This window comes from Hemiscyllium ocellatum, chromosome 13 (genome assembly GCF_020745735.1).
Source record: "Hemiscyllium ocellatum isolate sHemOce1 chromosome 13, sHemOce1.pat.X.cur, whole genome shotgun sequence".
Classification (NCBI taxonomy): Eukaryota; Metazoa; Chordata; class Chondrichthyes; order Orectolobiformes; family Hemiscylliidae; genus Hemiscyllium; species Hemiscyllium ocellatum.
This window is the reverse complement of record NC_083413.1, coordinates 6609223-6625896: the sequence shown is the minus strand read 5'-3', so window position 1 is coordinate 6625896 and position 16674 is coordinate 6609223. Positions and strand designations below refer to the sequence as shown.

The 16674-nt window shown below is 40.6% G+C and overlaps 1 protein-coding gene across 2 annotated transcripts in view; it reads right to left on the bottom strand.

Annotated features, from left to right (window-relative positions):
* Nucleotides 1–16674, bottom strand: part of trpc1 (transient receptor potential cation channel, subfamily C, member 1) — a 93073-nt gene that overhangs the window by 43891 nt on the left and 32508 nt on the right. For both annotated transcript variants that reach the window (XM_060834512.1, XM_060834513.1), the window contains exons 6-7: nt 11668–11863; nt 9694–10030 (exon numbers count right to left, since the gene is read on the bottom strand). In XM_060834512.1, coding sequence (XP_060690495.1) covers nt 9694–10030; nt 11668–11863 — 533 coding nt within the window. The remainder of the gene's footprint in view (nt 1–9693; nt 10031–11667; nt 11864–16674) is intronic.

Sequence of the window (16674 nt, the reverse complement as noted above, 5' to 3'; positions counted from 1 at the left end):
AGGTCACACGTTCAAAGTGAGAGGTGAAAAGTTTAAAGGGGATACATGCGGAAAGTACTTTACACAGAGGGTGGTAGGTGCCTGGAACGTGTTGCCAGCAGAGGTAGTAGAGGCAGGTAAGGTACATTCATTTAAGATGCATCTGGAAAGATGCATGACTAGGTGAGGAGCAGAGGGATACAGATCCTTAGGATGTGGGCAATAGGTTTAGACAGTGGATTTGGATCGGCACAGGCTTGGAGGGCTGAAGGGCCTGCTCCTGGGCTGTAAATTTTCTTTGTTCTTTGTACAAAGAGATCTTGATCAATTGGGTCAATGGGTTGAGGAATTCAATTTGGATAAATGCGAGGCATTACACTTTGGTAAAATAAAGAAGGGCAGAACTTATACAATTAAAAGTACAGCCTTGAGTAGTTTTGTAGAATAGAGCTCAGGTACATAATTGTTTGAAGTTTGCATCACATGGAGACAGGTGGTTACAAGGCATTTAGCACACTTGCCTTCATTGCTCAGAGCTTTGAATATAAGAGCTGAGACCACATGTTGAGGTTGTACAGGACATTAGGGAGGTCTCTTCTGGAACACTGACCAGTTCTTTTCACCCTGTTATAGGAAGGATATTATTAAGCTGAAGAGGGTTCAGAAAAGCTTTACCAAGATGTTGCTGGAAATGGAGGGTTTGAGCTATGAAGAGAGGCTGGATAGGCCTTTGTTTAGATTTGAATGTTTGCCTGGCTTTTTGTGCCCAATCTCTTGAACCTCTAAACTCACAGCGAGAGTGCTTACACCAGAGTCGAGGCTAACTGCATTAACAGTATAACTAATAGTGGATTACAAAGTAACAGTAAAATGAAAGATCCATTTAATCTAAGACTCAAATTACAAACAGAAAGCACAACATTACATTTAGTTAAATATGCTACACTGTGTTAGTTTCTTTCAAGATACAATGTATGAACAACTTTTCAGTTAATGCTTACTGCTCAGATTAACATTTCCTATGTAAACAGCAATACCAAGAAATTATGTTTAAGAACATATGCAAATAAACATAAAAGTAGGCCTCTTAAAAAAAAACTTCATTCATAAAGTGCCAAACTCTTGAAACCTCCTGTGTTGACTGTTACCCTGTTACGTCTGCCCTTTCCATCTTGTGTCATACCTTAATGGTACTCCTCTTTCACAAGAGAGCAAATGCCTTCCATATCTACATTGTGAATGATGCAGAAAAAAACTACAACATGAAAGATCACCACCAGGGCATATTTCTATTGCACAAACAATGGTTCAAATATATCTGCTTAATAACATTTCTGAAATATGCACCTTTCCATGGTTTTTTTAAATGTGGTACAATGGCAGCATGCCAGTGCCAGGAGCTATAGTTCAAGGAGATAATCTTTACTTCACGGGACTCAAATATTCAATACTGCATTCTGAGGAATCTACAAGTTCCTGACAAAGAAGACACAGGAATAGGAGGAGGCTCGTTCAATGCCTTGAGTCTATTCCCATTCCCTATTATATCACAACTGAACTGTACACAACCTCAATACCCATCTATACTGTGCAACGTTTCATAATATTGTCTAATATAAATGTATTAATTTATATTTGAAGGCTTCAACGTACCAACAGTTCCACTAACAAGTGTGAAGAGTTGTTTCCTGATTTCACTTTTGAATAGCCTAGATTTTATGGTCTTATTGTCAAGTTCTGTTTATTCCCCAGAGGTAATAAATTCACTGTATCTAGCTTATCAATTTTTATTTTCATCATTATCAGTTCCCCAATATCATTTCTTAGTCTTCTATACTCAAGGACATAGAAAACAAATTTATGCTACCGGACCTCAATGCAACTTTTAAAGCCCAGTATTATTCCAGTGAATGTGCATTGCATCCAATCAAAGCCAACGTATTATTCCTAATGTACTGTGTCCGTAATTCAACACAATGCTCCAGGCAGAATCTGACCAAGGCTGTCTACTCTGAAACAATAATTACCTCACCTTTTGTACTCTAGCCTCCATGAAAGAAAAGCCAATATTTGATTTTTTGCTGATTACATCTTGTGCCTATCTCTTTACTCTTCCAGTTTGTTTTTCGTGATTTGTACAATACCTGATTCTTCTTTCTTAGATCCCATTTCTTCATCAGCCCATTTTGACGACACATTTATACTGTCTAATCTGCACCTTGGATTCTCCCGGGATATCATATTTTCAAAAAAATTGATCTTTTCTCTTGTCGATGACTGTTTAGATCTACATTTAGAGGTATATGTCTCTGTTAATATCATGGGATGTTGCATAGGTGATCAAATGGACATAGGATATGGACAATTTCTGACGATACTTTTGGAATGTCATAACTTTCATAATATACTGTGAGCTTCCTCTACTGCTTATCAGTACACTCATTTTAATGCATTCGCCAGTATTTTAAGGCAGAGCATCTGTTGCAGCAGTTATGCAAGAATGAACCACAAACTGGCTGATTGTTCCAAGGCTCCTGCTTTCGGTTGGAACTAAACATTGCCTCTTCTCATGTTCTCTCCAACAAATTAAATCATTTTTAGCAGGGGTCTCTACCCAATCATCACATATGCCCTCCCTTTGAGTGGATATATTTAGGGCAATTGCAGGGCATTCATCTTTGTCCAGGTGAAAATCTGCCAAGCACATACTCTGGGCCTTGCTCAAGACCAAGCTTGAGCAATCTTCATATTCACATACAAATGTATATAAAGGAAAATTGCAGTGGTTTGTGAAGGGGTAAAGTCACCCATAGTCTTACCAGACACATGGTTGCTCTCTCATAAGACAGAGACAACTGGTGGTGGATTAATCTGAAGGTCACCATGCCTCAAGTGAGGGGACAGGTTGAGAAGGACAGTCCTTCTTGATAACCTCAACCAGGTAGGAATTGAACCCACACAATTTGCATCAAACCAGCTGAATTTCTTTTTAAAAATGGAGTGTGACTATTTAATTACCAGAAGTTTGACAAATTATAATTTAATAACTATAACCTGTGCAACAGAAAACTTAAAATGCTAATAATTTTCCAGCGGGCAGCACGGTGCCTCACAGTGCCAGGGACCTTGGTTCGATTCTGATCTTGGGCGACTGTGTGGAGTTTGCACATTCTCCCTGTGTCTGTGTGGGTTTCCTCCAGGTGCTCGGATTTCCTCTCACAATCCTCTCACCTGCAGGTCAGGTGAATTGGTCATGCTAAATTGCCCAAAGTGTTAGGTGCATGACTCGGGGTAAATGTAGGGGGTCGGGGAATGGATCTGGGTGAGTTACTCTTTGGAGGGTCGGTGTGGACTTGTTGAGCCAATGGTCTGTTTCCCCATTCTGTAGGGAATCTAATCTTATCCCTTAGTGATTTCAAAGATTGTACTTCAAGTTTTATATTTGTTCCATAAAACAAAAAAAATCAAATAGTTTGTCCATGCTTTGAAAATGCTGAGAGAATGTTTCCACTCATTGGAGAGTCTTGAACCACAGTGCATAGTTTCAGAATAAAGGGGCACCAATGTAAGACTGAAATAAGGAGGAGTTTCTTCTCTCAGAGAGTTGAATGTGGAACTCCTCACCACAGAGAGCTGTGGGGGCAAAGTCCTTGGGTATATTTAAGCAGAGATAGATGCTTGATAAGTAGGGGAATCAAGGATTATGGAGTAAAAGCAGGAAAATGGATGTGAAGAATATCAGAATAGTCATGATCTTACTAAATGGCAGAGCAGAGTAGGCTCGAAAGAACAAATGGTCTACTCTTGTTCTTATTTCTTATGGTCTGATGTTCATTCTTGGGAACTAATAATAGAGCTGTGAAATAGTTCACTACAGTGGAATCTTGACATGGTTTCAGAATGTGAAGTTTAGTGGTCAGTACAGATTTTTCTAAAGGGAATTTGAATGATTCAATGCCTCCAGTATTCCCTTGTTATAATGTTAAAACCTTGGAGCCACAATTAGATAGATATCATACTCCCATTCCTGTAATGTGGATGAATGTACATTAAACTTGCAACAATGAAAGGCAAGAGAGGAACATTTAAAGGTTATCTTAATATTAAAATTAGTTTAGGAAAAGCATTTGAGTCAAACAATTTTTATGACAAATGTTAGGGATGTCTTGGATCAAGTCTGCTGGATTCTTAAGGGGGAGGGTGAGCAGCTAGAAGTCGTGGTACACATCAGTACTAATAACATACTAGGAAAAGAGGACCTGAAAAGTGAATATAGGGAATTAGGTTGGAAGCGAAAAGGCAGAATGAGCAGAGTAGTAATCTCAGGGTTGCTACTGGTGCCACGGGTTTGTGAGGCTAGGAACAGACAGCAAGTGGTGGAGGGGGAAATTACATTGGTATTAGGCAGGAACTGCGGAGCATAACTTAGGAATATATATTCCCAGGGAAATACACGACAGAAATGTGGAGGTTGTTTAGGGAGCAATTGCTGCAACTGCTGAATAGGTTTATCCCACTGAGGCAAGGAAGGGATGGCAGGGTAAAGGAACTTTGGATGACAAGAGATGTAGAACATCTAGTCAAGAGGAAGAAGGAAGCTTACTTAAGGTTGAGGACGTAAGAATCACACAGGACTTAAGGTTATAACGTAGCCAGGAAGGAACTGAAGAATAGACACAAAACAGCTGGAAGGGGCATGAAAAAGCCATGGCGGGTAGAATTAAGGCATTCTACACTTATATGAGGAGCAAGAGGATGGCCACAGTGAGGGCAGGGCCGATCAGGAATAGTGGAGGGAACTTGTGCCTGGATTCAGAGGAGGTAGGGGAAGTCCTTAATGAATATTTTGCTTCAGTATTCATTACTGAGAGGAACCTTGTAGTTTGTGAACACAGCGTGAAACAAGCTGATATGCTTAAACAGTTTAATGTCAAGGAGGATGTGCTGGAAATTTTGAAAAACATGAGTACAGATAAGTCCCTTAAGCCAGAAGGGATTTACCCAAGGTTACTATGGGAAGCGAGGGAAGAGATTGCTGCACCTTTAACGATGATTTTTGCATACTCATGGTCCACTGGAGTAGGGCTAGATGATTGGAGGTAGCAAATGTTATTCCCTTGTTCAAGAAAGGGAGTAGGGATAACACTGGGAATGACAGACCAGTTAGTATTACGTTGGTGGTGGGCAAAGTAATGGAGAGGATCCTGGGAGACAGGATTTATGAGTAGTTGGAAAAGCATAGCTTGATTACAGGTCAGCATGCTTCATTCCTGATGAAGGGCTTTTTGCCGGAAACGTCGATTTTACTGCTCCTCGGATGCTGCCTGAACTGCTGTGCTCTTCCAGCACCACTAATCCAGAATCTGGTTTCCAGCATCTGCAGTCATTGTTTTTACCTTGAGAGGTGCAGGCCATGCCTCACAAGCCTTACTAAATTCTTTAAGGATGTGACAAAACACAATAATGAAGGTTGAGCAGTGGATGAGGTGTACATGGATTTTAGCAAGGCTCATTCAGAAAGTAAAGAGGCATGGGATATAGTGAAATTTGGCTAACTGGATACAGAATTGGCTGGCCCATAGAAAACAGAAGGTATGCAAAGTATTTAGCCTGGAGTTCAGTGACCAGTGGTGTTCTGCAGGGATCTGGTCTGGGACCTCTGCTCTTTGTGATTTTTATAAATGACTTGGATGAAAGTTTGCTGATGACACGATGAATAGTGTGAGAAAGGCTTTTGTAGGTTGTAACAGGACATTGACAGGATGCAGAGCTGGGCTGAGAAGTGGCAGATGGAGTTCAACCTGGAAAAGTGTGAAGTGATTAACTTTGGAAGGTCAAATTTGAATGCAGAATACAGGGTTAAAGGCAGAAGTCTTGGCAGTGTGGATGAACAGAGGGATCTTGGGGTCCAAGTCCATTGATCCCTCAAAGTTGCCACCCAGATTGTTAGGGTTATTAAGAAGGCGTATGGTGTGCAGGCTTTCATTAGCAGGGGGATTGAGTTTAAGAGACATGAGATTTTGCTGTAGCTCGACAAAGCCCAGGTTAGACCACACTTGGAATATTGTGTTCAGTTCTGGTCATCTCATTACAGGAAGGATGTAGAAGCTTTAGACAGGGTGCAGAGGAAATTTACCAGGATGCTGACTGGATTGGAGGGCATGTCTTATGAAGAAAGGTTGAGGGAGCTAGGGCTTTTCTCATTGGAGCAAAAGAGGATGAGGGGTGACTTGATAGAGGTGTACAAGATGATGAGAGGCATAGATAGAATGGAGAGCGAGAGACTTTTTCCCAGGGTGGAAATGGCTGTCACGAGGAGGCATAATTTTAAGTTGATTGGAGGAAGGTCTAGGGGAAATGTCAGAGATAGGTTCTTTACACAGAGTGATTGGTGCATGGAAAGCACTGCCAGCAGTAGTAGTACAATCAGATACATTACGGACATGTAAGCCACTCTTGCATAGGCACATGGAAGATAGTAAAATGAAGGATGCATAGGTTAGATTGATCTTAAGAGTAGGATAAAAGGTTGGCACAACATTGAGGACAGAAGGGCCTGTACTCTGTTGTTCTGTTCTATGTTTTAAAATCTATCATTTATCTAAGAACTACAAAAGTTTACAGTCAGCCTGGATGAATTATCTGTGTGGTTCCATCCTCCTGTCCATTTCCCACAAGCTTAAAAGATTTGTTTAACACTATTTAACCAGTTCCGTTTACAAAAACTTTCAATTGAATTCTGATGTCGAAGTTGAAGAACAAAATCAAAGTTCACCGAAGGTAAATTTAATTTCGGGCAATAGCATTATCGTTCCTATCTGATGCATCTCTTGTAATTTTTATTCTCCATAAAGTCAGTGGACATTTCTGAAAGGAATTATATACTTTGATATTTTCTCCATTTGTGAGTTATGTGTTTACAGCAACAATATGCAATGCAGCATCTCAGCATGGTTCCTTTAACCGCATCTTCTAAACGTGCAATCTCTACATCTAGAGGGACAAGGGCAGCAGATGTATGGGACCATTATCACTGCAAACACTCTTTCACATCACACACAATCTTGACTTGGAACTATATCATCCTGTCTCAGGATTAAAATCCTGGAACTTGCTAACAGCACTGTGGTTGCATGTACACCACATGGACTGCAGCGGTGCAAAAAGGCAGTTTATCACTAACTTCTCAAAGGTAATTAGGGTAGATATTAAATACTGGCCTAACCTGTGATACCCACATCCCACAAACAAATAAACTTAGGCCTTATCTGCCTGTTCAAACAAACATAACCAAACCCATAATGCTTAGTTGAAAAAGGGAACTTATTTATTCTAGCCCAAAATGACCCTTCTAGCAACATCGGTGAAAATATATTAATTGCTTATTCATCCTCTTGCAATGTACAAATTGGCTCCTGTTTTCTCACTTAACTTGACTGCACTTGCAATGTTATCTATTTGACTGTAAAATGTTTCGGGATGTTGCAGACATATGATAAGCCACTGAATAGATGTGAATTCTTTGTTTTCTGAAGCGATAAAGGAAACAGAAGGTAATATTTGAACATTAAAAGCTGTACATAAAAAGAAAAACTGTTGGTTTAAAATGATGGGCTGCAACTTGTGAAGTGTACTGGAGCAAATGCAAATTTTTAAAATGTCCATTAATATGTTTATATTAATTGTTTGATTGAGAAAATATGTATAACAGCAAGAAATAGAAAGACACTGGATACAGAGAAGACATAACAAAGAATTATACAACCACAAAAAAGAATGCTTATATCAAAGGTCAAATGTTCAATTATAAATAAAATGATGGAAGTCCCTGCTACGTTACTAAGCCATATTAAATGTATTTATGTATATAACTGCGGTATGAGTGGAACTAATAACATTCACTTATCTATCTGCAGTGGATTAAGAAAAACAGTATTTATTTATTTTCCTGAAAGCCAGGAAAAAACACTTCACTCTCTCCAGGTACACCTCTCAATAGTGTTTTGACAAATTCTTTCAGCAGCTGTGAGCAACTCCTCTGCTCTATCACAAACTCCCCTGCAATAGCGAAATCACCAATCCACCATCAGGACGACAAACAGTACTTTGCAAAAAGTAATACACCCCAGCTGCTAGCATCAAAATGTTAATTACCTGCTAGTACATGCTGCTCTTAGAATTATAATATTTCTGCATGCATTCATACAATAGGTTAAAAGAAAGCTAATTGACTGGTCCATTATGGAGGTAAATCTCATATGCTATTGCCTGTGAGGCACATTCCTCTATACACTTAAATCCTGTATCAAAATCAGTTTTGTATTATTATAGAATCATACAGTATAAGAGGTTGTCATTTGGTTCATTGTGCCTGTACCTCATTTTTGAAACTTATCAATTATCCCATTGCCCTGCTTTCCCCCCTACAGCCCTTCAAAATACTTCCTTTCCATGTATGTATTTTATTACCGATTGAAGATTACTATTTGAACTTTTTTTAATCAAGTTCTGAATACAAACTTTGCATTCAACAGGAAATAACAATCAATCTTTAAATATGAAAACCCACCAAAACTAAAGGGTTGTTAGTGAGATTGAAGTACTGAGCCATTGCTGGAAATTGTTAGCATTCTTTCACTGCTCCAATTTTTCTGCTGTAGAGCTAAAGAATTATCTTATTCTGAAGCAAAGCAGTTTCAACTATAAATTGGTACAAACTCAGTGAAAAACATGGGTATGAATTTGGAGAAATTCATTGAGCTATTCATTGTCACAGGTAGTTCGGATAGTGAAGAAGGCATTTGGGTATGCTTTCCTTTATTGGTCAGAGTTTCGAGCACACAAGTTGGGAGGTCATTGGTCAGGCCACTGATGGAACATTGCGTGCAATTCTGGTCCCCTTCCTATCGGAAAGATGTTGTGAAACTTGAAAGGGTTCAGAAAAGAATTACAAGGATGTTTCCAGGGTTGGAGGATTTGAGCTATAGGAAGATGCTGAACAGGCTGGGGCTGTTTTCCCTGCAGCGTCGGAGGCTGAGGGGTGATCTAAAAGAGGTCCACAAAATTGAGGGGTATGGATAGAGTAAATAGACAAAGTCTTTTCCCTGGGGTCAGGGAGTCCAGAACTAGGCATAGGTTTAGGGTGAGAGGGGAAAGATATTAAAAAGACCTAAAGGGCAACTTTTTCACACAGAGGGTGGTACGTGTATAGAATAAGCTGCCAGAGGAAGTGGTACAATTGCAACATTTAAAAGACATTTGGATGGGCATGTGAATAGGAAGGGTTTGGAGGGCTATGGGCTGGGCGCTGGCAGGTGGGACTAGATTGGGCTGGGATATCTGGTTGGCATAGATGGTTTGGACCGAAGGATCTGTTTCCATGCTGTACATCTCTATGACTCTATAACTCAATTCAAGGAGGTGCAAGCATGTTTATGTAAAACTTCTCTTTTACCTCCCAACAGGTGATGCAGAGTAAAACAAATAAGATACACTGCTCCCTATCAGTGTTAAATTAGTTCACATACTATTAAACTGTCCTGAGTTTAAAACTATAACAAATTAATTGAGTTTAAGTCATATTCACTGACAATTATCTAATCTATGGGCAGGTAGAGTGAAAGAGAAAGCAAGACATCGATGTGACACAGCCAGTGAGAGACAGAAAGCAACATCAAGTGAAACAACAAACTAGATCCATTTTAACTTGATTACCAGTTATCCATGTAATCAGGAGGAAGTCGATCATCTCTAGTGCTGGACCCATCGTGTTTTTTTTGTCTTCGTTGTACACCAGTGAGTATAAGTTCAGTAACAGTAGAAATGTAAAGTATGATGCACTGTGAATGATGAATTTCATAAAAGGAGTGTGAATAATTCGCCCTACTCGAGACTTTGGTGCTAGCAGGTAAAAAAGGGACAACGCTGGCCACAGGGTGGCAACTGAAAGAACAGTCAGAATCTTCTTACAGGTATGCTTCCGCCTGTAGCCTGCCATCTGCCCAAACCAGACGGTATTCAGAAACTGCTGGCAATTGGACTGAGCCACAAACTGTAGGATATATAGAAAAATGGAACTCAGTACAGTCAACTGTAGACTTAGAAGCTTACACTATAATTCCCCACCTCATACAGTACATTTACTGGACATTACTTCTTAACATGAATTCATTTATGAAAACAGTATTTCTCTTGGAAACAGAGCAAGAAGTGAGACAATTTGGTTGGACACAGATGCTGAGAGTCCTTGGGTAGGTCCAGTTTAGGGCATAAACCCCTATCCGCAACTCATGGTGTTGGAAAGGTTCGGGCTGGAAGAGTGGGATTCCCACAGTGGGATATTCCCATCCCTGATAGCATCATCAATAGGATGGAGTAACATAAATATACAAAGGACTGATAGCGTCCACAAAAACATTCTGTACTGCTGGCTCCCCTTTTCCATCTCTCCTTTTGTTGGCCAATATCCAAGATGCAAGATGCCTTTTGGCATTTTTAGAATAACATAATCTACCCATGACTCTTGATTCTTCTACCAGGTCACATATCCAGGTCACCAGCAAAGGGTCCCCTGTATGAAAGCTGCTTGAGAGGTTCTGTCCACTTCTTTATATTGATGCATTTCTTTTCATTCTTCAATGGAATGTAGGCATTATCAATCAGACGAGCATTTGTTATCCACCTCTAATTGAACCAGAAAGGTTAATAGGGTATTTAAGAACGCATGCGGGATATTTATGAGTCAATGGACAGATCATAAAAACAGAGCATTAATGTTGGAAAAGTACAGAACTTTGGTTAGGCCACAACTGGAGTATTGTGTGCAGTCCTGATCATCACACTACAGTATGGATCTGATTGCTTTAGAGAGGCTGCAAAGAAGATTCATCAGGATGTTGCCTGGGATGGAGGATGTCAGCAATGAAGAGAGGCATATAAGCTCAGATTGTTTTCTTTGGAGCAAAGAAGACAGAGAGGGGACTTGATTGAGGTATATATGATTATGAGGGGCACGGTGGATAGGAAGCAATTGGTCCCCTTAGATGAAAAGTCAATAACAAGAGGGCCTAATTTTAAGATGAAGGGTAGAAGATTTCAAGGGGATTTGTGGAAACTGTTTTTCGCCCAGAGGATGATGAGAATTGGGGAATGCCTTGCCTGACAGAGTAGTAGAGGATGGAAACTTAATAACCTTCAAAAAGTAATGGGATCAGCATTTGAAAGGTCACAATAGTCAACTCTATGGGTTAAGTGCAGGAAAGTGGGATTTACATTGAGAGGCCAAAAAGCCTTTTCTGTCCCATATGATTCTATGAATGTAGTGGCTTACTAAGCCATTTCAGAGAGAAGTTAAGTGTCAACCACATTGCAGTAGGCTTGGAGTCACATGGCCAGGCCAAGTAAGGATATTACACACCTCTGGAGCAGGTAGTCAAGCCTCCTGGCACACAGGTAGTGAGAATACCACTGCACCACAACAGCCCTAAGAAGAGCTTTTCAATTAGCTGAATTTAACTTCAACCAACTGCCATGATGGGATTTGAACCCCTATTGCCAGAATGTGGGTCTCTGGACTATTAGTTCAGTAACATTATCATCACACTACTGTCGTTCCAATATTGTTTACACACTTTTAATTCTCTGCACAACTGAGTAGCAACGCTGCTATATAGATTTTAGAATACATACCTCTTTTTGGTTGTACTTAATTGCTAGCTTAAGTCGGCTTAGGTTCATCCTCTCCTCAAGCAATCCTCTCTTGTCAATAGGTTCATCGCTGGATGTATGATTTAAGATAACCTCCAATTCACGGGAATTCCGTGCCTGTGCTAGGAGATCCTTTGCAAAGGTCTTACACTGCTGTGCTAGTTCCTCATAATCATTCCTAAAAATATTTACAAACAAATTGGTTTAGTTAAACATATTTCAGTCACATAATTCATTAAAGGAATGTTCAATGTGTCAGAAGAGAGAAAACACTTGAATTTAAATAGACTTTTCGCATCTGCAGGATATTGTAAAGCATGTTACCTAATGAATTACTTATAAAGTTTAATGACTGCTGATTTGAAGACAAATACAGCAGCCAAGTTTGGTATAGCAAGGACTCTGAACTAGAAGCAGGAGTAGGCCATCTGGCCCCTCGAGCCTGCTCTCCCATCCAGTAAGATCGTGGCTGATCTTCATGGCCTCAGCTCCGCTTACCTGACCTCCCACCATAATCCTTAATTCCTCTACTGTTCAAAAATTATCTGTCTTAGCTTTAAAAATATTAACTTAGGAAGCCTCAACTACTCCACTGAGCAGGGAATTCCATAGATTCAGGGCTTAAAGGTTAGATATTACAGGTGAGAGGGGAATGCTGGCTTCAGAATTCCAGAAGAACACCCAGTTCTCATTCAAATAACTCAATGAGTAGTTTACATCTAAGCAGACAAGAAAATGATATTTGAATCTCAATGTTGTGCGTCTAAATCCCACTCCAGTAATGTATGCACATTATCACTGACTGCTAAATCACTGCAATGCTAAGGGTGGGTTGCATTGGTGCAGAATGCCAGTTTTTAAGACAAGATCTTTATATTGATACAAAGTGCGCTCTCTCAGGACATAAGGTAGTGACAATACTAGCAGAACTGAAAGAAAGTTATTCTGCTGTTAAAGCCAACATTCATCCTTCAAATAACCATTGGGAAAAATAATAAATTATCTGGTCACTTATCTTACTGCTGTTGGTGTGGTTGCTGCAGCGACATAATTTAAAAGTATTTTTCCAGACAATGGATATTTTGGGATATTCCAAAAGCACAAAAGACATTTCATAAAATACTAATTCTTGCTATACCAGATAACCCCCCGGCACTACGAGCTAGTGAGGGCAGGAATAGGAGGATAGAGTAGATGAATGCATGGTTAAGGAGCTGTATGGGAGAAGGATTCACATTTTTGGATCATTAGAAGCTTGTTTGGGGTAGAAGTGACCTGCACAAGAAGGACAGATTGCATCTAAATTGGTAGGGGACTAATATACTGGCAGGGAAATTTGCTAGAGCTGCTTGGGAGAATTTCAACTAGTAAGGTGGTGGTGGTGGTTGGTGGGGGGGGGGGGGGGGGGGGGGGGGGAACGGAGAGAGATAGTGGGGAAAGAGATCAATCTGAGACAAGTACAGCTGAGAACAGAAGAGAGTCAAACAGTCAGGGCAGGCAGGGACAAGGTAGGACTAATAAATTAAACTGCATTTATTTCAATGCAAGGAGCCTAACAGGGAAGGCAGATGAACTCAAGGCATGGTCAGGAGCATGGGACTGGGATATCATAGCAATTACAGAAACACGGCTCAGGGATAGGCAAGACTGGCAGATTAACGTTCCAGGATAAAAATGCTGCAGGAAGGATAGAAAGGGAGGCAAGAGAGGAGGAGGAGGAGGAGGAGGAGGAGGGAGGAGGGGGGAGGGGGAAGAGTGGCATTTTTGATAAGGGATACCATTACAGCTGTGCTGAGGGATAATATTCCTGGAAATACATCCAGGGGAGTTATTTGGGTGGAACTGAGAAATATGAAAGGGATGATCACTTACTGGGATTATATTATAGACCCCCCAATAATCAGAGGGAAATTGAGAAACAAACTTGTAAGGAGATCTCAGCTATCTGTAAGAATAATAGAGTGGTTATGGTAGGGGATTTTAACTTTCCAAACATAGACTGGGACTACCACAGTGTTAAAGGTTTAGATGGAGAGGAATTTATTAAGTGTGTACAAGACAATTTTCTGATTCAGCATGTGGATGTACCTACGAGAGAAGGTGCAAAACCTGACCTATTCTTGGGAAACAAGGCAGGGCAGGTGACTGAGGTGTCAGTGGGGGAGCACTTTGGGGCCAGCGACTGCAATTCTATTAGTTTGAAAATAGTGATGGAAAAGAATAGACCAGATCTAAAAGTTGAAGTTCTAAATTGGAGAAAGACCAATTTTGACGGTATTAGGCAAGAACTTTGGAGAGCTGATTGAGGACAGATGTTCACAGGTAAAGGGACGGCTGGAAAATGGGAAGCCTTCAGAAATGAGATAACGAGAATCCAGAGAAAGTATATTCCTGTAAGAGTTAAAGGAAAGGCTGGTAGGGAATGCTGGATATAAAAGATATAAAGAAATTGAGGGTTTGGTTAAGAAAAAGAAGGAATCATATGTAAGGTGTAGACAGGATAGATCGAGTGAATCCTGAGAAGAGTATAAATGAAGTAGGAGCATACTTAAGAGGGAAATCAGGCAAAAAGCGGACATGAGACAGCTTTGGCAAATAGAATTAAGGAGAATCCAAAGAGTTCTTACAAATACATTAAGGACAAAAGGGTAACGAGGGAGAGAATAGGGCCCCTCAAAGATCAGCAAGGCGGCCTTTGTGTGGAGCTGCCGAAAATGGGAGAGATACTAAATGAGTATTTTGCATCAGTATTTACTGTGGAAAAGGATATGGAAGATAAAGACTGTCGGGAAATAGATGGTGACATCTTGCAAAATGTCCATATTACAGATGCAGAAGTGCTGGATGTCTTGTAACGGGGAAAGGTGGATATGTCCCCAGGACCTGATCAAGTGTACCCTAGAACTCTGTGGGAAGCTAGAGAAGTGATTGCTGGGCCTCTTGCAGAGATATCTGTATTATCAATAGTCACAGATGAGGTGCTGGAAGACTGGAGGTTGGCCAATGTGGTGCCACTGTTAAAGAAGGGTGGTAGGAACAAGTCAGAGAACTATAGACTAGTGAGCCTGACGTCAGTGGTGGGCAAGTTGTTGGAGGGAATCCTGAGGGACAGGATGTACATATATTTGGAAAGGCAAGGATTGTGTATGGATAGTCAACATGGCTTCATGTGGGAAATCATGTCTCACAAACTGGATTAACTTTTTTGAGGAAGTAACAAAGAGGATTGATGAGGGCAGAGCGGTAGATGTGATCTATATGGACTACACAAAGGCATTCGATGAGGTTTCCCATGGGAGACTGATTAGCAAGGTTAGATCTCACGGAATACAGGGAGAACTAGCCATTTGGATACAGAACGGGCTTAATGGTAGAATGCAGAGGGTGGTGGTGGAGGGTTGTTTTTCAGACTGGAGATCTGTGATCAGTGGAATGCCACAAGGATCGGTTCTGGGTCCTCTACTTTTTGTCATTTACATAAATGATTTGGATGCGAGTGCAAGAGGTAGAGTTAGTAAGTTTGCAGACGACACCAAAATTGGAGGTGTAGTGGACAGCGAAGAGGGTTACCTCAGATTACAAAAGGATCTTGACCAGATGGGCCAATGGGCTGAGAAGTGGCAGATGGAGTTTAATTCAGATAAATGCAAGGTGCTGCATTTTGGGAAGGCAAATCTTAGCAGGACTTATACACTTAATGGTAAGGTCCTAGGGAGTGTTGCTGAACAAAGAGACCTTGAAGTGCAGATTCATAGCTGCTTGAAAAAGTGGAGTCACAGGTAGATAAGATAGTGAAGGCGGCGTTTGGTACACTTTCCTTTATTGGTCAGAGTATTGAGCACACAGGTTGGGAGGGCATATTGTGGCTGTACAGGACATTGGTCAGACCATTGTTGGAATATTGTATGCAATTCTGGTCTCCTTCCTATCAGAAGGATGTTGTGAAACTTGAATGGGTTCAGAAAAAATTTACAAGGATGTCGCCAGGGTTGGACGATTTGAGCTAAAGGGAGAGGCTGGGGCTGTTTTCCCTGGAATGTCAAGAGCTGAGGGGTGACCTTATAGAGGTTTACAAAATTATGAGGGGCATGGATAGGATAAATAGACAAGGTCTTTTCCCTGAGGTCGGGGAGTCCAGAACTAGAGGGCATAGGTTTAGATAGGGGAAAGATAGAAAAGAAACCTACAGGGCAATGTTTTCACACAGAAGGTGGTATGTGTATGGAATGAGCTGCCAGAGCAAGTGATGGAGGCTGGTACAATTACAACATTTAAGAGGCATTTGGATCGGTATATGAATAGGAAGGGTTGAGGGATATGGGCTGGGTGCTGGCAGGTGGGACTAGATTGGGTTGGAATATCGGGTCAGCATGGACGGATTGGGCTGAAGGGTCTGTTTCCAAGCTATATATTTCTATGACTGTATAACTCTGGATGGTGGGCAGGACCACTACATTATGGTCAATAAATTTTAAAAATTGTTTTTTAATATGAATATTTCTGACATTTGCTCAGCGTTTTGAGAGATTGCACTATGTAGAGCTGTTCCACAAAACCAGAGGTCAGTGGCCTCAGCTATGCAATTAATAAACAGTTTACCAAAAAAGGTCCTCAATGGAAGACAGTCATAATTTGTGATCGTAAAAAAATGGTGGCGGTGGGAATGTGGGGGGAGAGTCACAATTAGTTTCAATAAATCAAAGGAATTGATCATAGAACAAACTGGGCACACATTAGTGACGAAGACAAATTTCTATTTCAAAGAGGTCGACCTCACTGGTGGTTTGTTTTTATGCAAACCATAGTTTCATTTTTGTCTTACCACAATCTGATTATAATATATCCTACATTATATAAATAAAGGCTCCCACTATAGTAGAATGTATATGCCTCATGATGGAGGAGTTTCTACAACATTATAAGTTGGAACTTATGGTGAAGGGCCTGTTTCCACACTGTAGGGAATCTAATCTAATCAAAATTGTTGGA